The 26709-nt window shown below is 36.5% G+C and overlaps 1 protein-coding gene across 4 annotated transcripts in view; it reads left to right on the top strand.

The window, feature by feature from the left end:
- Positions 1-23581, top strand: part of LOC148418746 (contactin-4-like) — a 97850-nt gene extending 74269 nt beyond the window's left edge. For 3 of the 4 annotated variants that reach the window (XM_088423558.1, XM_088423557.1, XM_088423561.1), the window contains 11 exons: positions 6307-6482; positions 8889-9009; positions 11114-11272; positions 13427-13576; positions 14635-14705; positions 17333-17567; positions 18983-19098; positions 20711-20897; positions 20980-21092; positions 21804-21972; positions 23351-23581. In XM_088423558.1, the coding sequence (XP_088279684.1) occupies positions 6307-6482; positions 8889-9009; positions 11114-11272; positions 13427-13576; positions 14635-14705; positions 17333-17567; positions 18983-19098; positions 20711-20897; positions 20980-21092; positions 21804-21972; positions 23351-23442 (1589 nt within the window). In that variant the 3' untranslated portion in view covers positions 23443-23581. The remainder of the gene's footprint in view (positions 1-6306; positions 6483-8888; positions 9010-11113; positions 11273-13426; positions 13577-14634; positions 14706-17332; positions 17568-18982; positions 19099-20710; positions 20898-20979; positions 21093-21803; positions 21973-23350) is intronic. The other variant, XM_088423560.1, reaches the window with a different exon arrangement.
- Positions 23582-26709: the final 3128 nt, after the last annotated feature.

Consider the following 26709-nt stretch of genomic DNA (forward strand, 5'->3'; position numbering starts at 1 on the left):
AAAACAAAAGGGAATGTACTCAGTTTCAATACATTTTTGAATGAGAATATTCTTTTTTATTGTAGTATTTCCTTTTTTAGAATGTTTGGTTTTCACACAAAAAATGTTAATTAAGTCCATTTTGTTTTCTGTTCAAAGAATAATAATTAAAGGTCTCATTTAATTCCTATTTAATTAATAATATTGATTGTAATCTGTGCCTCACTTTAATTGCGTAAATGTGATGGAGACTTTTTTTCTTACGGTGCATGTGACAGAAAAAAAAACTCCTTATTCTACAGTATAACTTTAAGCCGTTTCATAGGAGTGTCTGTGAAATATTTTACATTATTATCTAAACAGCATACTTTATGCCTGTTGCATTAATTTTACCCTACCATTTGTTTCATTCCAATTCATAAATGTTAATGAAATTCATCGAGAGACTATCAATAATCACAGTCAAGCTAATCTTGTTGAATATTATTGGTCTAACAATTTACCCTCCCATCATTTAATTTGCCGTACATTCTGGTCCAACCCTGTCATCTGTAGATAACTTAAATCAAGATGTGTTTCCCTTTTCTCTATTGAATTATACAACACAGATTGCATACATTATGAATGCCCCAAAGTCAGCAGCAGTCAAAAAAAAAAAAAAAGTGGAAGTGAGCTTTGAACGCACATTCCTGCTGATTTTTGCCAACTCCTTCCTCCCCCCCATTGTGAGCTCGCCTACAAAAAGGAAACCTGCGTAGGATTTTAAGGGAAAGTCGAACCAAAAGTTCTATGTAACACAATCCGTCTAAAAAGACGGTATTATGCTACTCTTTCCCAAAAACAGACAGGTATTTGTATGTTGTTTATGAGTCCAGCCCTTCAATCACTCGTACCTATTCATTTTTTTTTTTTTCCAGTGTTTGACTAAAGGAGTGTCTCCAATTCACTGGTACAAAGGAATTAAATTTTACAGCCCTGTGTTTAATGAACTACTGAACTACTTTATACATTAAACCAATCAATTACTTTAGGTACTTTAGGTACTCTAGGTACTTTAGTACTTGATCGATTAATTCAATACTGTAGTGTCTTAAGTAATTGATTCATTTAGTGCTTTTAACATAAAGCAATTAACTATTTTAATCTGTAATTACCTAGAGTAGTCATTTCTTTTTATAATAACAGTACAAAGTGTAAATGATTAATTTTGCATTTTTAAACCCTTAATTGACTAGAGTAATCGATTACTTAAGTTCTAAAACCCAAAGTAATCAACCGTTTGAGTAATTCATTACAGAAAGTGATTGATTACTTTAGTGCTTAATGTAATCAGTGAGTATCATTACCTTATGTAATTGATTACTTTAGTATGTAAATACCTGAAGTACCTAAAGTAATCAATTAGTTGTTAATTACCAAGAGTAATTGATTACTTGAATAGTTCATTAAATACTTAATTCTTTTTCATTCAACAGCCATCTTTAGAAAATTCTCTAGCCAAACACTTGCCCAAAAAATGAATAATATTTATTTATGTATTTAAATACTTGCAAGTGAATGTCAGGACTTTAAGAAAAAAACAATTAAATATGTTTTTGGGACTGAATGAGATAAGAAAAGATAGAACGACTTAATTTATCAGCCATTTTTAAACTGTCTATTAGCCAAACACTTGCAAAAAAAAAGGAAAAATATATGTATGTATTTAGGTACCTTATTTTCCACACTATAAGGTGCACCTAAAAGCCTTGATTTTTTTTAAAAAGCTGATGGTGCACCTTGTAATACGGTGCGCCTTATGTACGTAAAAAGGTTGGAAATATTTCATTAATTGAGGGTGCGTCTTATAGTGCGGAAAATACGGTACCTCTGGTTGAATATAAGGACTTTTAAAAAAGTACAAAAGTATACAATTACTTAAATCATCTCTCTTTCTGAAAAAAAATGTAAATACATAAATATGTTTTTGTTGAAAAGTACCTTAGATTAAATGTCAGGACCCTTAAAAATATGAACAATATGTCTATGTGATTGAATGAGTGAAAAAGCCAGATTTGGACCAGAGAAAAGGAAGGATTCACATTTCTTTTCTCTTTGCCTGCTAATCAACCAATCTTTGTCATTTCACACAAGAGCATAATTTGCTGCCGCCTTCACCCTCGAGCTGTCTCCAAAGCAGGTTGAAACCCGCTGCTCACTGCAGGCAGGGCTTGTTGTCTGCATGTGTGATTTTTCCATCGAAGCTGCGAGCTCCGGCGCTGAGTAATGTCCTCTCAGCATAAATAGACGTTGCTGTTATGGACTTTGCTTTATCAGAGAGTCAGCCTTTATTCCACACCCATTTGCTCCGTTTCTATCATCATATGCACCTTTTTCTGCAGCCGACGTACAAATATTCCCCGATACGATTGTGTGCCTTTCTGTCACATTTGATATTGTCTCATAAATGTGACGGGGTAATTTACATGCATTATTTGGAGTGAAAATTGGAAACCTATTTAGCGGGGGACAAATGTGTGTTGGGAGCAGCTCTTATGGGAGATGACAGTATTATATTCCAATTGACTTTGCCTAATATGAATGCTGAAAAATACCTGTCGGGAAGCATGCAGAATATGAGTCACCAGCCAAACAGCTAAGGAGGAGCAGTCACAATAAATGAGCCTTGTTAATGTCCACATTATGCCAACACTTGGGGGATATTAACAGATTAATTGCATTTGATTAGACACACACTGGCTGAATTTAGATTACACCAATGCGTGAGCAATTGTGTTTACTTTTACAAGAAAAAATACTCTTTTTAAATATGCGTGGCAACAGGCAATCAGAGTGGCTGTAGTTTGGCACGGAAAGGTTTTCTTTCCAAGACGCAAAAATATAGCCTTTATTTTTGGGTCGGATAGGTTAAAGGCATTGCCGATTACCTGTGCCGATATTATGCATTTTGATGAATATGGGTATCGGCTATTTTTCAAAATCCGCCGGACTAAATTGTTTATTTTGCGGTTACATATACATTATAACAGATTACGATGCTTCGACTAAGGGGATATTTTAGGTTTTCATTTAACGTTTTAAGACAAGCTGATGTCCCTGTAAGCTCCCTCAATGTGGATTGTGGAATTTTACTATATACTGTAATACATATGAGAAGAAGAGACAATTATGTTGGAACAGCAGTTTGTATGTTTTTTACTGTGGAGATAGATAGATAGATAGACAGACAGACAGACAGACAGACAGACAGACAGACAGACAGACAGACAGCTAGATAGATAGATAGATAGATAGATAGATAGATAGATAGATAGATAGATAGATAGATAGATAGATAGATAGATAGATAGATAGATAGATAGATAGATAGATATTCAGTAAAAACCATACCGATCACTGTTCCAACATATTTGTCTCTTCACTTTTGTCCTCAAGGATTCTTCATGAAAATGAAATATCATTACAATAATAAACCTGCTCTGATTGTAATGTAGAATTATCTGCAAGATTGCAGCAAGTTGATTAAAAGAGACAATAACTTATCATTGAAACCTGAAAATTGGAAATGAAAGCGCGAGAACATAAATTACGCTTGCAACAATCATTTGTGTACTTTCATCTCCTTGTGTGAAAGGCCACAGTCTGGAAATAAAGATAAAGACTTCACCATCCTTTTTAGTCTTGTTGCTTGGATATTAAAGTTGAATCATGAGTCTGAAGAGCTGATATTTCCGATAAGTTAGCATGTTTCATTTATTTATGGTAAGACATTTTACAGGCCATAAAATTAAATAGATAATGGGGTAATGCCTTAACCCTTGTGGAGTATTTTGATCATTTTTTGGGGGGTCATTTTCTTCCACGTCATTCTTGCCTTCCCACTCTCCCACCGATTATAAATAAGATTATCATGCATAAAAATTGTATAAATGTACCTAAAACTATATCCTTTTTGACACTGACAAAAGACAAAAGAAATATCAATCATCTTTCAAAAGCTGTTAACTACTTTTTACAGCGTTTATACAGGTTACAGGTTAGTCCAAAGCTGAAAAAGTGTCACCTTTTGCAATTACAAGAGAGAACTTTTCACAAAACTAGTTCATTAACCTAATTGTTAATAAATATTTGTCCACAATATATAATAAACGTTTAATAAATGTTTGTCCACAGAAAAATATGCAACTTAAAGTGTGATCTGTTCAAAAAAATTAACAATTAACTTGACAGGTAACGAGAGGTGTCACGTGACAAGTTGGGTCAAACCACGGCGTGGGGGACAATCTGGCTTTTAAAAAAAAATAAATTGAATAATCTGTTGTTTTATGAATTTATATTTTCGTGAAACATTTACTTAACTCAAAAATTATTTTGAAAGGATTTTTGCATGATGTTTGTTTTATTTAAAATCTCAAGTACCCCCTGGGTACCCGTAGCCCCATTTCAGAACCACTGGTTTAGACCACAAAGGTAAAAAGCTCAAACAGCAACTGCTATTTGACCAATTCTTTTCGGCTGATGTTTGAAGGGCCATAATTTGTACGTATTCGCTGGCAGCCCAGTAAAAATGGATCTTTGACGTTTATATGCGTCAATGGTAGAGAATGAGTTAATTAGCTTTGCCCATTTTCCACAATGACTGTATATGCAGTGCAATTATCTGTGTATTTTAAAGGCCAACACACTGAAACGCTCCATTTAGTATTAATGAAGGCTATGCATTTTATAATCTATTCTTTTCCAAGGATGGTTGGACAAGCTAAGCTGAGTTTTGAATGCGGAGTGGGTGGCGCTCCAAAATAATCAGAGCAGCCACCAGAAGCTTGAGTCTACCAACAAAGCCGCTCCCTCCCATGTCCTTCACCCTCCTCATGTGCCAGAGTGCAGTTAGGGGACACTTGCCGTACTCCCCCGTGATGGCGCCGCAGCTTTCAGAGGAGAGCGGCGACTGCTCAAAGAGCTCCTCGCTGGTGTTTACTGTTTTTCTAGCCGAGCGCTTTGGGAATTTCTAGAGGAGTTCCAGGCTAAAGGCTGAGTTGACAGTGACTCACCGCGACGACTCCCGACTGCGGGAGAGACACGTCTCAGAGTCCCCGGCAGGCTAAAACAAATAGCGGCCGCTGTAGCTTTGCAAGCTAGTTCCTGCGCTCGGTGCTTAGCCCCTCATAGCGATCTATAAACTGCGTGACACCTTTATGTAGATGATGGAAAGCATGGCTTTTGGCGAAGCCGGCTTCTGTTCCTGTCGTAAATACCGGGCGTGCCCCAGAAAAGCTGCGTCTTCCATTTTGATGTTACTGTACTGGTACTGGCTTGTATTTAAAAACAAGAAAACAAAAAGTAGAAATTAGGAATGCCCATTAGCGAGTACCAATATTTGGTATGGGTATGGACCTCGTACTAGTGACACAAGTGCACTATTTGTAATATATTTTTATTTGAGTCTAACTTACTTCAGGTTAGGGCAGGGCAACAAATCCAAGGAATATGATTAACTCATCGTTTTAATCAAAGATTTGATAATTACCTAAATTGTAAAATTGAGATTGAGAGTGGCAAGTTTATTCATCTTTAATTATAAAATAATTGTGGTATAATGATATTTATAAATATTAGTTATAATATTAAAATTATGAACCTAATATAGATATAACAGTGTAGGATAATTAGAATTAAATAATTAATGTATTATTTTAAAAGTCTATATTTTGTCTCTAATTTTGGTATCAGCCAATTTTAGGTAATTTTTTTAAGCATGCAACACTTGAAAATAATGAAAAAAAAATATTTTAAAAAAAGACATCGGGATTGAATGTCTGTAAAAATTTAAAATTACGTCATTGGGATTGATGTAATTTGACCAATCTTTGACCTATAACAAAGACTTTTAAAAACGCATTTTCTCACTTGCTTTTTACCGAAAATGACATCACTTGCTGAAGGTTAATTCATTCAATGCCAGGGATGTTTTTTCTCATTTTTTTAAGAGTCTGGACATTCAGTCCCAGATACCTCAGTCTTGATTCGATACTTAAATACATTAAGGACATTATTGAATTTCTGGACTCTTAGAAAAACGTGAAAAAACATCCTTAGCATTAAATGAGTTAAGGTCCCGACCATTCAGTTGCGAGTCAGCTTATTAATGTCACATGACCAACAGGTGGGCCATGATTGGTCGTTACCTGAGCCTTGAGCACATGTCAGTGACAATTTCATTTGACAGTAAGTAGAATAATCTGTTTTTAAAGTTATGAATTGCACATGAAGGATATTTCAAATGAATCATAGAAAAATATGTTGCATGTTTGATATTATTTGTTTCAGAACCCACTATCATCACCACCCTGCCTGCAACCTTGGACGTGACGGTGGGGGAGAGCGTGGTCCTACCTTGTCAGGTCAGCCACGACCCCTCGCTGGAACTCAAGTTCACCTGGTTCTTCAATGAGCAGCTCATCCACTTTGGCAGCCATGGGGGATTTTTCGAGGAAGTGGGAGGGGTAAGTTCCCCTGGGACATTTTTCAATGGATGCATGAATTGTCTTCAGCCTACACTGTGAAAAAAAATGCTGTTTTTATGGTAAAATACTGTCAAATTGCCTGCCAGAAAAAGACAGTTAAATCACGCATTTTCTACATTCACGGTGAATAATTGTATTGGTACTGTTGATTTTACGATTATTAAATGTACTGTGTAAATTCAGTATTATCAGTAATATTTACTGATAATTGCCAGCAAAGTACCGTTAATTACGATAACACATTTTCATTTTACCGAAAAGGTAGAAAATGTGTTACCGTAATTTAACGGTACTGTTCTGGCAACCAAGTATTTTACCGTATTAATGTATTTATTGTACAGCGTAGGCTCGTGGTTCTCAAACCTTTTTCTACAATATGCACCTAAAAACAGTTGTCTTGAAAGACAAACCCAATCATAGGTCCATTGACAGCAGAGTGATTATTTTTGTGTTGAACAAAATAAACAAAAAATGCTTTTACTTTGGAAAACAAAGATCAACCAGTAACTGAATCCTAATTAATGAATGACGATCAGAAATAATTACAATTTTCAATTACAAATTTCAATTACAATATTTTTTCTCTCTGGTTCATTGAGTTTTTGACTATAATCGAAGGACTAGTCGATTATCAAAAGTTGTTAGTTGCATCCCTACTCGGGCACTTTGCTTGCTAATTTCTGACCCAAAACGTTCTTTTTAGAAGCTGGTATATAAATTTCAGCACTGGTGTCCAAACTACAGCCGGGGGCCATTTGCGGCCCATCATTCACATTTTTGCGGCCCGAGGTTATTTGCTGCCCTAGTAGAACATATTGCTTGCTGGTTTCTGGCCCCAAACTTTCTTTTTATTTGCTGGTCTAGAGTTTTTAGCAGAGGTGTCCAAACTACAACTTGAGGGCCATTTCCGGCCCGCCATTCCCATTTTAGTGGCCCACCGTTATTTGCTTCCCTGGTAGAACATATATGTTTGCTGGTTTCTGTCCCCAAACTTTCTTTTTAGTAGCCGGTATGGAGTTTTGAGCAGAGGTGTCCAAACTAGAATTCAAGGGCCATTTCCGGCCTGGTATTCACATTTTAGCGGCTCGCGGTTAGTTGCAGCCGTACTAGAACATATTGCCTGCTGGTTTCTGGACCCAAACTTTCTTTTTAGTAATCACTACAGAGTTTTTAACAGAGGTGTCCTAACTACAGCCCTTGGGCCATTTGCGACCCGCTACCCACATTTTTGCTGCATATGTCTTTCAAAATTGCATTCTGACATGACCCGCTATACTATCTAAAAAAAAAAGTAAGGAAAATGTTTCATGGTAGACTGTTTTAGAAGTGTGAAAAAATATTTTATTTGCCTCTATATCTTTATATCTACATCATAAAGACAACATGTAATTACATGCTTGATTGAAAAGTGAGGAAAAAAAATCAAATACAAAATAAAATATGTGGCCCTTTCAGCTTTCTAGTTTTCTGTGTGCGTCCCTCAGAGAAGAAAGTTTGGACACCCCTTGTTTACAGTAATTGCATGTCAAGGAAACGGCGCTGTAGGCGCACTTGCCTAAATTGCAGTGTAGTGGCTTTCTAAAAGACATTCATTTTGTTTGTGACTTCCCCAAAGCATATTGAATAAAGGTGAGGACACCGAATGGAGGATTCATTGATGTTTTCAGGCATAACAAATTCCACCGCAGTGCTGAGGGAATGTTTGTATCAAGTGTATTATTTATGCACAGAAACTTGCTTATTCAAAAAAAAAAAAAATTGAATTTCCATCCCCTTCCTCCATCAAGACTCCAGAACTTGGCTGTGTTTCTGAGGTTGTTTATCCAGCACACATGCTGGTGTGCTGGCGAATTCTTCAAAGTCTAACCTTATTTTCAAATGTGTAGAAATAAAGAAGAAAAGCAACCGAAAAAAAAAACAAGAAGCGGAACCGATCGATTCTCTCGTATTATTCAGCGATTGCGGTTGGAAATAAATACACGGTGCGGGGCCGCGGCGCTGAGAGATTGCGGTACACAGCCAATACACAGATAAAAGCACTTCGCTGAATTGTTACTGTCATTGTGCCACAGCTTTCCACTGTGTCCAATTTATTAGCCGGCCAGCTAGGCTCCACTCGCTGATATTGAAAAGGTGGCAATTGCTCCCTTAAAGACCTAACTGCTTCGTGTAAGCGAGTCGGACCTCGATGGGGATCACGCTTAAGCTGTTTGCGCTTGTGCCGTTCCTGTAATTAAAATACCAAAAAGCTCCAGAGAAGAATTACACATGCATTTTTCAAGGCAAACATGGAGGTGAGGTTTGTTCTCCCATGTGACTGGATTGCAGCCATAAGATGGAGATTTATTGTGCGTGTGTGTGTGTGTGTGTGTTTTTGAATGGCAGCAGCATTCGGCAGGAGACATTATGATTCGAAACATCCAGCTGAGGCATGCTGGGAAATACACATGCGCCGTGCAAACCAAGGTGGACAGCATCTCTGTCGCCGTTGACTTGGTCGTCAGAGGTAAGCAAAACAAAAGGCTTTTTCTTCAAATGTAATTCGCCTTTGTTCACGATTCATGGAAAAACAATGCGCAAAAAAAGCTGATGTGAAAATCTCATTTCGTTTTGATTTTTGTTTTGTACTAATTGTTTTAACTCCACAGTTCCAGAAGCCCCCGTTTTGAGATACGTATATTTAACTTTCACAGTGGAATATTGGGGTGAAGTCTCTATTTCAAAACAGTGACTTTTGTAAAAAAATAGGTAAAAAAAAAAAAACAACCTTGTAATGCTAAAACATAAGCACTCATTTCCCATATTGCCATGTAGTTCTAAACATTCACATAATAACTTACATATAACGTACAAATACATGGAAACTGCGTATAAATATATGGATACTGCATACGACGTATATAAAACGTCATATATTTAGCTTTTTTCCATTTTTTTAGTACAGTGATCCCCCTGCTTCGCGGTTAATAAGGGCTGTACCCCCCACGAAGTCTGAAACCCGCGAAGTAGGGTATCAGTTCCTAGATTTCTATGTACGCCCCAATATAGCCGCAGTAACCATAAACAATCCTTTTTTTTGTATGTTTTGCCTATTTTATTTCCTTTCTCCTATTATTTAACATTACATTATCCTTATTAACATTATTGTATATCCATTAAATAACTAATATTACTTAGTTTGTTGAGAATTTGTTCTCAGGACTGGTTATCTGCACCAAAACTCCGGTGAAAGAGTACGCAAGTCATCACGTTGAACTTCACATTTAATTTGGCTCATGTATGGTATATCATGTAGTATCTGTTGAATAATAAATCAACAACAACCTTTGTCAGTCAACTAACATATAAACACTTATTCTATGAATTTACTGTATTTTTAGCACTACTAGCACTACTAGTACTACTACTAATGTAGCACCACAACATTAGCGGGTTAGCAACAACTAACAACTACTAACTATAAAGTGCAACCTCTACACAAACGAACACATTAACAGAATAAACACTCATCGCTTACTAAACATAGGCAGTAGCGTGCGTTATCAACATAAATGATAATAAACTATAAATATGAGCCTACGTTGTCATTCACTACGTCCCGTAACAAGCCGAATGACGCACGGGGAAAACGTAAAAACAGGAAACGGAAATGCAACCCGACCCGACAAATTAAAAGCATGCATTTCAAAATAAGATAAAAAAAAAACGTCACAAACTAACGCTTGAAGAATTCTTAATATAGTTCTTAACTAATATTACTTCGTTATTTGATTAACACATTACTGTATAATGTACTTTTTGCATTTTTCAATTTTTGTACATTTTTGCACATTTTTTAAATATTTTTTTATTTTAAAATATTTTTTATTTAAAAAAACATGAAGTACTGAGACCGCGATATCTGAGACCGCGAAGTAGAGGGGATCACTGCATTACTATTTAGTATTTTTTAGTATTTAGCCTCAACCTTCAAGCTTCATTAACCCAAATCCTCTTGCGTAGGTAATGACCAATCACGGCTCGGCTTGCCAAATTCGTGATCAAACTGGGAGAACTGATTAGCTGTGATCGGTCGTTACCTGAGCCTTGAGCAACGGGGAAGTTATTTTCATTTGACACCAAGTGGCAAAATAACCGCTGCCTGAGATGATTACAAACAGGTAGATTCTGTTTGCTTATTTCATATCTCACAAATGCAACATGAATCAAAGTGCCGCATTCAGACCATTGGGCAATAAATGATATTGTCAACACAAGTTTTGACTACAGCCTCTCGAGAATACTGAAAATTACACCTTGTCACATGTCTCAGACGCTTTCGTAAAAGAACTAAATAATGGTTTCCAGCCGAAGAAAAACACTTAGCTGGACAATGCTTGCTGAGATGGAAAAATAGCGTGAAAGCAAAGAGCAATTTATCGCTTCTGGGTTTAAACATTTTCAGCGTCCAATTAGACGGAAGGGCTCCCGTTGCCTTCCGAGCCAATTGACCGGCCCGCTTGGCCGTAGGTGTGGAAAAGCGGCGCGACTGCGTCCCCGTCTCCTCATTTCCATCGCCTGTCCCTCGCTCCATCTATCTTCTCCCCTTCCTGGCTCGCGCCATCTCGCAGGTCCCCCGGGCTCGCCTACCAGCGTCCAAGTAGGAGAAATCACAGATACCACAGTGACTCTATCCTGGAGGCCCGGTGCTGATAATCACAGTCCAATTACCGCATACAGCATCCAGGCCAGGACACCATTTTCCCTGGGGTGGCAGGCTGTCTCCACAGGTAAGCTCTCTCCACCCAGCCGTGGCCTCTTCCAATCTCACCGAGGGGGGCGGCTCTTTATTCCGCCGAGAATATAGGAGATGTCGTTTTTACCCCGTGTCCAAATGGGCCTCCGTTGTAGCGTGACCGTTGGCCCGCCGTTTTATCGGGCTCCCGGGAGTCCTGAAACATGAATCCCGTCCCGATGATAACGCCGATGCAGATTTTGTCATGTGTTGTTAAACGATAGCGCGGACGGATAGTGTTTTCCACATCGTATCCTCTTTAATAACGCCCTTAGTAATCCGTGCCCAGCCGCAATAATAATGCAGCAGACAGTGGCAGTATTGTATATCTTGCTCCGCTGATATTCTATCTTTTAAAGGGACATTAAGGAAGTAAGAATACATATTTTCCAGCCCATAAGGGCTCGAGCGCAAAGAGCTCTGGCATAAACTGTTTCCTCTACCATTTTTTTTTTTTTTTGCAAAATAAAAGTCATATCTCTACAATTTCAATCCAATATCACTTCGACGTGTATGTTTCCATTGAAGCGCGTGATATAAATGATATAATTTATTAAATAAATATATATATATATATATATATATATATATATATATATATATATATATATATATATATATATATATATAAAATTCTCACTTGGTGAGAATTCTGAATAATTACTTCTCAGAATAGGGACATTAAGTCAAAATTACGACTTTAACGGAGAAAAATTCTGACTTCTGTATTAAGAGTCAGAATTCTGAATTTAACTTTTTCAGTGCTAAGCTTATCGGAAAAGGAAACCTGTAGAGCTTTGATATAGTTAGCATTTTCACTCATCTTTCAAGGCCAACAGAATATTGTGTACTATATTCATGTAAATATGGGTGGTATCATATGAAAGATGTATTTCCATTCCTCAATTTGACTTGCATTTAGGTAATAGCTATGTTGTATGTGTGGAGACACCGCCATCCAATGGTCACAGTTGTCACTACAGTGCTCGATTGGCTTATATTAGATAGATATTAGTCAAGGATGTCCGCTTCCCTCCATAAAAAAAAAAACGTATTTGATGAGAATTTTGTTATTTATTATCGTTATTACTTTTTAAAGGACGAGAATTCTCAACATGGCATGAAGAGTTAAAGTCACAATTCTGACTTTAAAGTTAGTTCAGAATTCTCACATTATTATTAGAATTCTCAGTTGAGTTCTAAGAATTACTTTAATTCGGACCAGGCTTACAAGTCAGAATTCTAGTCCAATAATGTTGAGTTCTGACTCAACATTAGATGAGAATTCTGACTAGAACTTTAGAGGGATCAATCTAATTCTCACTTTCGAGTCAGTGAAAATAGTCGGAATTCTCACTTGAGTCCAAATTCTCCCTTCAAAGTCTGAATTCCAAGTTTCAGTCAGGATTTTACTCTATAGTGGGAATTTTGAATTTAAAGTCAATTTGAATTTAAAGTCAGTAAAGAATTCTCACTTCTTAATTTTCACTCAGAATTCTGACCTGAATTGTGAGAATTTATTCAGAGTTTTCATCTGATGTTGAAGTGTGAATTCTAATTGACTTTTTCACTTTTTTTTCTCTAAAGTCCAAATTTTCACTTTCATCATAAATCTGACTTTAAAGCTATTCAGAATTCTCACTTATGTCAGACATTTTAGCTCTGAATTCTGATACTCTTTGAAATACTCACTTTAGTCAAATTCTCACTTTAAATTCAGTAAGAATGGTGAATTTGAATTCTTACTTCTCAGAATTGTGACATTAAAAGTCAGAATTCCCACATTAAAGTCGAACAATTCTGACAATTCTGTATTTAAAGTTAGAATTTTGATTTCAAATTCAGAATTCTGACTTTAAGTCAGGTGAGAATTCTCACTTGTTTTCCTCAGAATTCTCATCTGAATTCTGAGAATTAATTCAGATTTTCACATGACTTTAAAGTCAGAAGATGGTCAGAAGTCAGATGTTCGCTTAAAAAAAATACAAACTCTGCCTTTAAAGTCAGTTGACAGTTTTCATTTTATTCTCAGAATTCGCTGATTGGCCCAGTATTTTTTTGGTTTGTTTGTAAAGTTGGGGTCGTACATCGACTTTGCAAAGTTTCGAGATGCTTAAGGGATTTTATTTTATTTTTTTCTTGATTGCAGTTCCTGAAGTAGTAGGGGGCCACCGTCTGACAGCGACCGTAATTGACCTGAGCCCTTGGGTTGATTATGAGTTTCGAGTCCTGGCAAGCAACAGCATCGGGACTGGCGAACCCAGCAAGCCGTCCAAACAAGCCAAGACAAAGGGGACCTGTACGTAACAAAATTCTAGTCCTATCTTCTTTGAAAGGTGAACAGTATAAGGACACTGATAAAATTTCGAATTCTGACATTATTCCCAGAATCCAGGTTAATTCTCACTGGACTTTAAACTCAGAATTCTCAAAAAATGTCTACCTTTAAAATGGGAATTCTCCCTATTAATTACTTTGATGCGGGAAAATCTGACTTTTAAGTGAGGTAATTTGGTGAGAATTTAGACTTTCAAGTCAGGTTAGAATTCTGACATTATTCTCAGAAATCAGGGGAGAAATATTTCAGAATTCTCACTGGACTTTAAACACAGAATTCTCACTTGAAAGTCATTTGGTGAGAGTTCTGACTTTAAAGCCAGGTTAGAATTCTGCCATTCTCAAAGTTCAGGTGAGAATCAATTCTGAATTCTCACTGGACTATAAACTCTGAATTTTCACCAAGTGACTACTTGAATTTTCTCACTTTAAAGTCAGAATTCTCACTTAAAAGTCACAATTCTGGCACTAAAGTGTAAAATAGTGAGAATTCTAAAAGGTCTGCCAGAAGAGTCAGAATCCTCATTTTAGTCCAATTTTTCAGTTTTAAATAAGAACAAATTTTGATTAATAGTCAGAATTCTCAAGTCAGAGTTCTAAATGCTTACTTTACTCTCAGGATTCTCACTTTAAAGTCCGAATTTTGACTCAAAAATAAAAATTTTGACTTTAATTCAGAGGTAAAAGTGAAAATCCTGGCATCTTTTTTAACTAGCCCTAAATGTTATTCAAAACCTTACCTGTTTTAAAGGTCCAAATTCTGACAATGAATGTCCATTATTTATTCTAGGGAAAAATGGATTGAAGGAAAAACTCGAATACTTAACCTCCGTAACAGATTTATCTTTTGGGAGTCAACTGTAAAATGATATTCAAGACAGCCACAGATACAAGAAATATGTCATTTTTTCTCCGTCTAATGTGTTGATGTCACATTGAGCTTTGTTCCATGTGGATTTTCATCAGCTAGCTAAGCCAACAGTTTTTTTTTTTTCTCTCTCTGTCTCTCTCTCCCTCTAGCTCCGAAGGTCACACCATCGAGTGTGAGCGGTGGCGGCGGGAGTCGTTCAGAATTAGTGATCACATGGGACGTAAGTAAGCACGCTGGGGACCTGTCTCCCACACGGGGGGGGACGCCAGATGGAATATTTCCAAGACACTCGCTGTGACTTTTTTTTTTTTTTTAAATGAAGAACAATAACTTGCTGTCAGTGTAGAGTGGAGATTATTTTATGGTTTGGAAAATGTACTATAATTAACTCATTCATCTCATGCTATACGTTTTTCAAGAATCCAATTTTTATCCAAATTAAAGCTTTGATATTAAAACCACATTTACACATTATGAACATAAAACCTAACAAAAAAGGTACCGAGAACAAGTCTCCTGGAAAAAGATGTGACAGTAAGTACAGCTTTAAAAAAATAAAATTAAATTAAGATAATTAAGTACTAAATTAGTTTATTACTAAAGCCCTAATCAATAAAGTACTAGACCCTAAAATACTAAAGTAATCCATTACATTAGGTAAGTAAATTGTAAATAATTAATTACTTTAGATAATTAAATACCAAGGTAATGGAATACTTCAAGTACTAAACCACTAATCTACGTATTATACTCTAAAGTACTAAGGTAACGAATACTTAAGATAATTAAGGACTAAAATAATGGATTACTTTAAGTACTAAGGCACTAATCTAAAGGTCGTAAAATACTAAGTAATTGATAACTTTACCTCATTAAGTACTAAAGTTGGATTAAAGTCCTACTTTATTAAGTACTAGACCCTAAAGTACCAAGGTAATCCATTATTTTGGTAGTTAAATAATAAAGTAGGGGATAGGGAGTCCAAGGCACGATTAAGTACTGGCTCCTAAAATACTTAAGTAATCAATGACTTCAGCTCTTTAAGTACTAGAGTAATTGATTCCTTTAAGTACAAAAGGTTACGATTAAGTACTAGAACCTAATGTACTATAATGATCAATTACTTTTGGCGTTGAGTACCAAAGTGATTAGTCCTTAAGTACTGAAGTACTAATTGATCATGTACCAAAGCACTAAGGTAATCCATTACTCTAGGTAATTGAATACTAAGACACTAAACGATTAAGTACTAGGTCCTAAAATACTAAAGTAATCAATTACTCTTGGTCATTAAGTTCTGAATGGATACTAAGTCAGTTCCAAAGTACTTGTCATTTAAGTGCTAGGCCCTAAAGTACTAATCAATAAGTTTCAGTCATTTAATTAACAAAGTAATTGATTCGTTTTTTTAATGAAGTACTAATCGATTAAGTACTAGGTCCTAAAGTACTAGGGTAATCCATTACTTTGGGTAGTTAAGAAGTAAAGTAATTCACTCTTTTAGGTACTAAATTTCTAAAGTGATTGGTTATTTTATTTCCGTACAGGTCAAGTAACTGGAATTGAATGTATGGACTCGTTAAAAGAAAAACAACGTAAAAATGCTCCGTTGGGATTGAGTGAGTTGAATTTGTTTTGAAAAACGGAAAAAAATGATTCTTTTGAACCTTTTCCCCCTAAATGGTATCTTCTCACTCAGTTACATCAGTGAAACTTTAACTTTTGTATTGTAATAACTAGTTTAGAGTAATCAAGCCATTGCTGACACTTCGTCATGTGAAACTTTAATTTTAGGCGTCTGTTTGAACAAAGCAGCAGCCTTGAAATTAGCTTCTGACATTCAACACCAAAAGGAGCAAATTATGCTTTGCCTTCCACTTGTCGCATCCGAGCTGAATCAAAAGAAAATACATTTGAAAAATTCAAGTCAAGAATGTCGTCTCTTGCCGAACGGTAGCCTGCGGAAACTCACATGCCACTTTTTTTCCGCTTTCTAATGGCTGTTATTATGTTTAACACAAAGACAGTTTGTCATTCCTTAATCAATGGCTTGGAAACACAAAATGTTCAGAAAAGAGAAATGACTTTGGTTAGTGGTTAGCGTTAGAAAAGAAAAGTTCTAAAGCAGGCATGAAATTTAAAGGGGAAGTTAAAAAAATGTTCTTAACATGTTTTATGCGCCATCATTCGCTGTATTAAAATGACACAAAAGAGTGTGAGGATGTATTTTTAGGATTTATAGCAGGTCGCTGAAATATGGATGGAAGGCCGCAAATGGTCCCCCCAGGCCAGCATTTGGACACCACTGACCTAACGAAAACCATCACTTGATACTTATTACCTTGAGTAATCGATTTGTCTAGTACCCAAAACAACCAATTTCTTTAGAATTGTTAGTACCTAATAACGTATTTATGTACCTAAGTGATTGATTGCATTAGTACTTTCATTATTCATTACTTCATTCATCGTAATTAACCATTCGTTTTTAGCAAATACTTGGAATATATATATATATATATATATATATATATATATATATATATATATATATATATATATATATATATATATATATATATAGTATATGAAATTTAGAGTTAATTCTGTAGAATTTTTTGACTATGGATTCAATTGAGGGTGAATTTTCCATTTCCGAGCTTTGGCTCCCCCTAGTGTCCGACACCCTTAGCAGTTTCCTATATTGCCGAATTGGTGAGCTCGCCCTGACTACAAGCTGAGCGGTGATTGGTCGTCACTGAAATTCTGAGCGACTATGATGTCAATTTCACTCAACAGCCTGTACGAAGAGAAGAGAAATTTGCATTGTGTATGTTTTTTCGGTAGCCTGTTCCCGAAGAGCTCCAAAACGGACCCGGCTTCGGCTACGTTGTGGCTTTTCGACCCCACGGCGCCACCGGTTGGATGCAGGCCGCCGTCCCCTCCGCGGAGACGTCCAAATACGTCTTCAAGAACGAAAGCATCCAGCCCTTTTCACCTTTTCACGTCAAGGTGGGCGTCTACAACAATGAGGGAGAAGGTCCGTTTGGACGAGTCACAACCATCTACTCCGCTGAGGAAGGTGAGAATTACGCCTTCCGTGCTTTTCCCGCCGTTCCCCCGTTCATCTCACGGATTACGTTACGTTGTTTTTCTCATGTTTTTTCAATGATTATTTTTTACCATTATTTTGTCAGATTCATGAGATATTTTTTCACGTATTCATATTTTTACATTTTAAAAAAATGTTTTTGTTGTTGTTGATATGCATTTAACATTAGAATTTTTATGACTTTTTCATTCTCTTATGTTCTTATAGTTTTTCTCTTGTTTTTTATTTTGTTTTTGTTGCTTACACAGTTGTTTTGTTTATTAGATGTTTTTTTTCATTATGCATTTTTTTTTGTTAATTATACATTTCACATTGGTTATGCTTTTTTCTTGTTTACCATATGTTTTTTTTCTTATCTTGTGTTGAGTGTTCTTTCTTTTTTATTGTTTTCTTTCTTGTATCTGTTTTTCTTTTGTTTTCTCTTTAGAGGTATAGTTATCTTATTATGCATGTTTTGTTTTTTGTCAATTCAGCATTTTAAATTTATATACATTTTCTCTTTCATGTTTCATTGATTTGATTTTTATTGTTTTATCGTTTTTTTTTGTTTGTTTTAACTGTTTGTTGCCTATACATTTTTTGCATGTACAGTATTCGATATTTTTCATATATGCGTTTTTTGTTTATTATGTATTTATTTATTCTACATTTGACTTTGAATCTACATTTTTCTTATTTTAAGCATTTTTCTGTTTTTTTCCAACTGTTGTTGAATTTTTTTTTTGTTATTTATTTATAGTTTCTTAATTTTTTCGTCCCTTTTACATTTTTTTGTTTATTAGGTGTTTATGGTTGTGTTTTTAATTTATAATGGTTTTTTGGTTTTGTTGGCTTTTTTTCATGTATTATATGTTTCATGATATATTTTTGTTCATGTTTTTCGTTCATTAGTTATTTGTTTTTAGTTTTTTCATTTATGAAATTTTAGGTTGCTTTTCTCATTCATTACATTGTATGTCTGTTTATTATCCATGTGTTTGTGTTTTTTGTTTGTTATACCCTATGTTCTTAAATTAAATGTTTTAGTAATATAAGTTTTTTAAGACTGTAGAATATTAGCACACACTTAGACATTAGCATTTTTCGCTTCATTTAAACATTCCGAATGTTCAAACCTTCAGTAGATAAAAAAATTTCACCAAAAAAAAAAAAAAATCCACGAAAGGTGAACAACTTTCTCACGAGGGAAGGCTTTGCTGGCTCAGCTGTACCGTGGGTAATGTATGCGGTCAGAATAGTGGCTCGGGTTCAGAGGAAATGCATCTTTTTGGTCTTCTGAAAAAATAATTCACAAAAAAATGGCAGGGAAAGACTTTTAACGTTCCCACTTTGAGTGATCATCAAAAGTGAGAACTGCGTCTGAAGTCTTTATTCATCAACTTCAGAACCCGGCCGAGCACCCACCAGGGTCCGCGCCAAGAGCCTGTCGGCGTCCCAGATTGAAGTTTCATGGAAAGCTCTTCCCTGGAATGCCAGTAAGAAGCGAGTGCTGGGCTACGAGGTAAACAACAATCGTGTATTGTCTCAATTACTCCATCGGCTTTTTCAGCGCTTGCGATCGAGTGTGCTTGTGTGTTGGTGTGGGGATTGTTAAATCGTGTTCTGCTGTATTATTGATGAGTGTCTTAGGCTAATGTACGATACCTTGGGCAAAGGAGATAATAGCTTGCTGCATGCATAATGGCCCAACCTAGTCCCAAGGCTGTGGGGTTCACTCGATTTTTTTTTTCTTGTTGCTTTTCCAAGTGCCGTAACCTCTCCTCATTAATGTACTTCCGCAATGTTTTAAAGAGAAGAGCATTTCACTTTGAATTCAAACGCAGTTTCAAAAACAGTGGGCCCCCGTGTTACCAGATTAATCCGTTTCGCGGTTGGGCTCGTAAACCGAATTCGCCGGCAATCCAAACCTATGTTAAATAGCTAATGTTTGGAGTAAAAACATCAAAATTGTACATACATATTAAAAATTGGTACCAAAATTGTTTAGTAAGTGCTACGTATATATAATATACATGCATACAATCAGAAAACATCATAAATAAAAAAGATGGAAAGTATTTATTTACCTTTGAGTGGCGCTTGTTATGCCCGTATACCCTAGTAAGGCTAGCCGAGGCTAGGCTAGCGTCGTATTTCTTGTTTATCTCCAACTTCTTTTCCATATAAATCATCTTCTTACTTCTCTCTTTAACATTACTAGCAATCTTGGGACTCATGGCTAACCCATTCAACTTTGAATCAAGCAGTAAAATGCACTATAAATACAGTTTTGTAACCGCCTGCGATAGAACAAAGCTTACCCTTCCGCCATTTTGAAACGAGTGAGGCCGACCAAAAACAGACAAGCATTTCCGCGAGGAGACTCCGACCAATAGCAGACCAGCATTGCCGTGGCGCAAAACAATCTTGTTAGCGTTGACCTTCCAAATATAGTTCAATGGATTTGCAAATCCATTGAAACATAATTGTAAACACATTTAGGTGTGTGTGGAAAAAAAATATATTTGAAGGTGCCTAAATATATATTTAAATCCGTTCAAACATCTTTGCAAGTATGTTCTAACGTGTTTGCCTGTCCAAAACGTTTACCCCACATTAGCGTCTTTTTCCATACATACTGCAATGGAGGATTTGAAGGAAGGAGCTCCTTTCTTCCACTGTGTGCATGAAGTGTCAGGAATATAAATTGTTGACCACTAAAAGTCAACAGACGAGCGGGGCCTAAGCAAACCATCCTTGCAAGGAAAGTCAAATTATATTTGGGACGTGAAGCATGTCGGCTGTTTCTGCCCTGACAGCCACAGTGACAAAGAAAACCTGTTATCGCGATTTGTTGACATAGAATTGTTGAATATTTCGCTCCTTTTATTTGTTCTGGCCTTTTTTTTCCCCCACATCCCTCAGCTTAAACTATCATACTTGTCCATTTGACACATGAGGCTCGATTTGAGCACAGAAAAACGATGCAGAAGGTAACACATTGCATCTTCCGCCCGGTTGATTTCACATCCAACAAGTTGTCATTTTACTGACGGGATGCGGCGAAATCCTTTGAAAGTGTTTGTGTTTTTGTGTTTTGAGTCGATCGCCCTTTCTGCCTTGTTGATTTTCAGCTGAGGTACTGGAATCGAAGGGAAAAGGAAGAGACGGCCAGTGTGCTAAGAACTGTGGGAAATCAGACATCAACTATTATCCACGGTGTGAAAGGCAGCACAACATATTACATCTCCGTGAGAGCGTATAATACAGCAGGAAGTGGACCGCCCAGCACCACCGTCAACATTACCACCAAAAAACCACGTACGGAACCACGTATACTTGCAGTAAAACTGATCCACAGCTTTTCGCTGAATAAAGTCTGTTTTTGTTTTGGTTTTTTTAGCACCGAGCCAGCCTCCAGGTAAAGTGATGTGGAACACATCCAACTCTAAAATCATATTAAACTGGGAGCAGGTGAAAGCCCTAGAGAACGAGTCCGAGGTCACCGGTTATAAAGTAAGCACTTTTTTCTCGATGGCTGCCCGTCGTTTTTGTCCGTGTTTTTTTTTTTTTTTTTTTTTAAACCCTTGTGTCATTGTGTTACAAATTATGGAATTTTTTTTTATATCATACAAGAATCAAAGGGGGAAATTTCCAGCAGATGATCACAACCTGTAAAATTTCAAGATGCAAATATTCTGACATTTCTATGTGATTGCAGCTGGACGTGCGAGATTTGGTGTACACAAATCATCATTGTCCAAATTTTGGACAGTATAAAGGCATGATAATTAAAATTTTTGAGATGCGTTTTAATAGGATTGATGAAATTGATTTCCTACAATTTTTGCAACGTTCCATTGAGTGGCGGTCAAAATATTTCAGAAACCAAAAAATTCTTTGTTGACTTTCACCTCAAGACAGTAGGTGGCGGTAGAGACCAGTTAATGGCTATGTCTTAAAGTGTCATCATCCCATCACAGACTGCAAAGACGGACCATAGCTTTTTTCAAATTTTTCGGGGTGTTAATAAATTCAACCTACATCTGTATGGATAGAACTGATGCTACAAAATAATTTGAGTGGTTAAAGGAAAAAAAGACATAAATAACTTGCGTGATTACTCCTTTAAAAGCATTTACAAAATTAGGGGGAAAATCGCAGTGTGTATCGTTCGCAAAGTGTGTGCACAAGGGTTGATCTAATGACCCGGTTCAACTGCGTTAGGTGCTGTACAAACGGAACCCGCACAGCCATCCCAAAGTCATGGAGACAAACACCACCTCCGTGGAGCTCTCCCTGCCCACTGATGAGGATTATATCATCCAGATAAAACCGTTCGGCGAGGGAGGGGAAGGCAGCAGCAGTCGGCAGATCACCATCCCCAGGATAGCAGGTCGGTGGAGAGCTAGTTAGGGTCCTCGGCGCTCAGCTGCATTATCTTCTCCCCTGCTGAGTGCCTGAACAGGAGAGATTAGTGATCATCATCTGGAGGAGCGTGGAGAGCGGGGAAATAAAGTGCTACATGAGACCTTAGTGTAAATTAAACGCCGTGAGGAACGGCACATTATTGTTTTACAAAATACAGTGCAACCCCCAAAGACAAATGCGTTCTATTCTAAGCCTGCGTTGACCTTCACTCTGTTCGTATTCCCGTTGGGAAAATGGAATGGAAATAACTCGCATCAAAGAGCGAATGTTGAATACGTTGTTTGAGAAATAACCTGATGTTTTTAAATTGTCTTGGAAACACACCTTTAAATTAAAAATAAAAATCAATTGAGCTGTTCTTGCACGGTCCTTCAACATAATAACATTCCGTATTTTTCTGATCGTAAGTCCGTACTTGGAGTATCATGAAACAGGTCTGTTTTTAGATACGGTGCACTGGTTGTGAGGCGAAGCAGGTTATAAGGTGTTGTCTCAAAGAACAGGTCTTTTTTTGTCAAAAAAATTCAGGTTATAAGGCCCACTGTCAGTTTTTTAAGAAAATTGAAGGATTTTAACCTTTAACCTTTGCATATTTTAGTAAAAAAAAAAAAAAATACAAGTTGATCCAAGTTGATTTTAATCAGATTTTAAAGTTTTGAAATTTCCATATTTAAGATGCACCAAATTATAAAGTACAGAGTCAATGAGCATTTCTGGATTTAAAAAAAAATAAAGACTTAAAACATGCCATCAGTGTCTGATTTATTAAACTTTAGTTCCTTTCAAACTTCATTTGTATTGATCCACAAAAAATAATACACTTATAGTATCCTCTTTTGGATCATAGAAGAGATATGTTATCAAAAAGAAGTACCGAGTAATTTAATTATTAATATTTGTCCTCCCCACAAAAAAAAAAAATCAACATAAAGTGTCAGACCAGTTCTCAAAAAGAAATAATCATGAATAAATATCTTAAAAATCTTAAAGTGTCCCCTTTTGGGATCACAGTACAGTTCCGTTCCCAAAAAATAAATCATTAACGTGACAGGTAACGAGGTGGCACGTGACAATTTGGGTCCAACCATTCTCGTATTGGGGGTGAAAATCAGGCTTTTTAAAATAATTAAATTGAGAAACCTACCTTAAACCTTAATTTAACATCCATACATAAGGCGTCTATCATTTTTGAGGACATGCATTGCTGTCAAGTGTACCTGTTAGCCCAAAAATGTGGTCGACATACGCTGATCAAAAGTTAAGAGCGTCCAGGCAGTTCTTTTATGAGATCAATCAAACTCAAGGTAATTTTGCCGGTGCTTATCTTCTCCTGACTTTTTCAGGTCCCAACGCAGTGGGCTCAGCATCCAAGGTCTCCACTCTATCAGCCCTCAGTACAATAGCGCTGTCTTTCACTGCACGAACGTCTTTATGACGAACAGCTCCCGGCAGGCAGACCTCGCGTCTCCACTGAAGACGGTCAACATCGGAACGCAGGCACGCCTCTCTGGTGTACCCGCACGCGTTCGTTTTTCATTTAGTGGCGAAAGGAATACATCGGTGGGGGGGGGGGGGGGGGAACAAAAAAACAAAAAAATGTGCCGCTGGGATGTTTGAGGGTTTTCTCTGCAGCACCTTGGCTTACAAGAGGAAGATGTACAGATGTCATGACTATGTTGTTACCAAAGCAGCTTTCATAAGAAAACGAGAAACAAAATTTGTTGTGTGTGCGCATCTTTTTTGTATCACAATCCAAGCTTGACATTATTTCTGGCAGTTTCAGCATTTTAGGGTGACAGCACTGTATGCACAGGTTAAATCCACCGTAAGAATGACATTTTTGACTGCTTGATTATCACGTAAATGCAAATCTGTTCTTTTTAAAGAAGCGTGGAAATTCCGATGCGGAAAAAACTGCGTTTTTGATAAGCAAACTAACTTATGTTTCAACGTACTTGCAAATACGGTCAAACTTCAACATACGTTATGTATGCATACTTGTAGACTAAAAATATAGGTTTTTTTCAATGAATATGTAAATTAAAAAAAAAAAAAAAATGTTTCCTGACCTATTTTAGAAATATCTTGCTATAATGTAGGCCCAACATTAAAAAATATCTATATTTGGGTCGCATTATAGGAAGCATTTAGCCTTACAATTACTGTGTGTGTATATATATATATATATATATATATATATATATATATATATATATATATATATATATATATATATATATACCCTCTAGGAAAAATGCTTAAAAAAATACTATTTGGGCATTTTGGAAAAAAAAATGCTACATTTTATCATTTAGCCTCCATTTACATTTGACTGTATTTGCAAATATGTTTGAACATGCTGTACTTGGAATACTTGAATGTATACTTGAATATACATTGGAACTTTCCTATAAAAACGTACATTTGAACAAACTGTATTCGCAAATATGCTCAATTGTACTTGGACATTTGAATGTATTTCTTAGCTAAATGCTATAAAAAAAACATGATTTTACCGCTAACTATATAAAGAATAAACAATGATTAATTCTTTTTAGGGCGTATCGGTATAATGTGCGCCAAATGCCAAAAAAACAAATAGCATTAGCCCATTCCAAATCAGGAAAATGGATGATTTTTGCCATTCAAAAATGTCTACGCCACATCGACATTTCCACACTTTTGTAGTTTTGCCCTTATTTGATAATCCTGTCAATGGATTCGACTTACAGTGCTGTTCATACCGCTTGTTCTCACTTGAAGAAATCATTTACAACATTAGCATTTATTCAGCACATCCGTGGAATGTGTCCGTAACAATCAAACAAAGTTACGCGCAAGACTACTTTTGTTTTAGATACACACGACAAGACTTTCGCTGCAGTTTTGCTCCACGCGAAAAAAATGTCCTAAGCGGCCCTCTGTGGCCAAGTCGAATAGCGTCCTTTAAAAAAAAAAATCGCCGAATGAAAAAAAAGATGGTCTTTGTGACAGTAGCCAGCAGCAGCCGCAGCGGCGCGCTGCCTTTTCCGGGGTCTTGCTGGGGATCCTCGTGGCCGTTCCATGCTCCTCTTTCTTTGGGTTAGCTAGCCCCGTGTGAATAGCTATTGGTTGCCTTCTGTGTGCCTCATCATGACTTCAAAATCCTCAGGTCCTTCAAGAGCCTTAACTTCTCATAATGTATATTGAGGACAAGTAGAATGGTAGAGCTATGACGCAGCCGTAGTCATGTTTACATGCCCGTGTTGTCAGCTGTTGGGGATGTGCTGCTAGAAGGGATTTTGGCAATATGAGGCCCCCCGTGCAGTTTTCTAGTCGTGTGTTGTCAAGGCAACGCTAAGTGACAACGCCGCCCATGTTTCCTTTGGCCCCGCCCCGCTCGTCCTCGTCCCTCCCGACGCCCTGGCGTGGGACGGCCGTGCCCGGGTGCTTTATAAGCCTGTATGTAGCTCTTAGGGAAAGTGGTCGTGGAAGCTAGCGGCTCGTGCGCGGAATCATGCATCGCTCGATATGTAAAATACTGTTTTGTAAACTTCAAATCATTTCTATGACGAACGAAATGTTTCTTAAAAAACAAAAAAAAAGATGCTGTACTTGTTTTTTAGGTCTAATTGGGTTTCATACTGTTGCTAACTGTTGCCTAGCATGACTGCGCCACAAATATATATATATATATATATATATATATATATATATATATATATATATATATATATATATATATAAACACACATTTATTTGTGTGCATTTTCATAAAGGCAGGCTTATACCTGACTTCTGACAAAAACAACGCGCTGGAGGCCTCAACTTTTTTTCCCAGCAGCTAAGAGGTTCAAATTGTGATCCAAGTGTATGAAAACTCGGGTTTAGAAGACGATTGAAATATGAATGGGCCCCTGACCTTTAGTTGTGTTTTCCCCAAAATGTAGGAATTCAAATTGGCAACATTTGAGTTGCTGTAACTGTCAATTTTTGAGCTACCTCCATGTTTTGAATATCATTTTGTTGGGAGTTTGGTTGAGAATTTGAACATTATAACATTTGTCATTTTCAGGTAAATATGTAAGCCTGATTTTGTGAAAATGCTTCACACACACAAACACACACACACACACACGCACACACACATACACACTGACACACACACATATATATATATATATATATATATATATATATATATATATATATATATATATATATATATATATATATATATATATATATATATCCTGGCGCTGAACATGCAGCAGCATTCATCTGGTTCATGCACGTAGAGTTTTGTGAATATTGTACGTGTACCCTGACATCTGAACAACAATTGGCGCCAAGTCCATGCTTTTGTCCAAGCCAGCCTCGCAGACACTGTCTGTTCAACATGAGGGCTTCCTCTCTTGCTTTGTTGTTTATATTGTGTTAATAAAGGAGATTGGTTTCTATAACAATGAGAGACTCTTATGTTCCTTTTTTCAGTGAGTGTGGATAAACTACCAGCCTCTATTTTCATATTTGTTTTTTTTAGTGCCATTTGATTTTTTTTATTTTTGATTTTTTTTTGATTTTGTACATTTTTTTTAAATAAAACTATTATGCATGGTATTTTTTTTCATTAAAAAAAACGCCTTACTATACATAATCTTTTAGGGAGGCAGGGGAATAAAATAAATCCTAATTAAACATGTTTTTTTTCCTAATGCCAAAC

This window comes from Hippichthys cyanospilos, chromosome 9, assembly GCF_059441005.1.
Source record: "Hippichthys cyanospilos isolate Australia breed blue-spotted pipefish chromosome 9, RoL_Hcya_1.0, whole genome shotgun sequence".
In the NCBI taxonomy this organism is placed as follows: domain Eukaryota; kingdom Metazoa; phylum Chordata; class Actinopteri; order Syngnathiformes; family Syngnathidae; genus Hippichthys; species Hippichthys cyanospilos.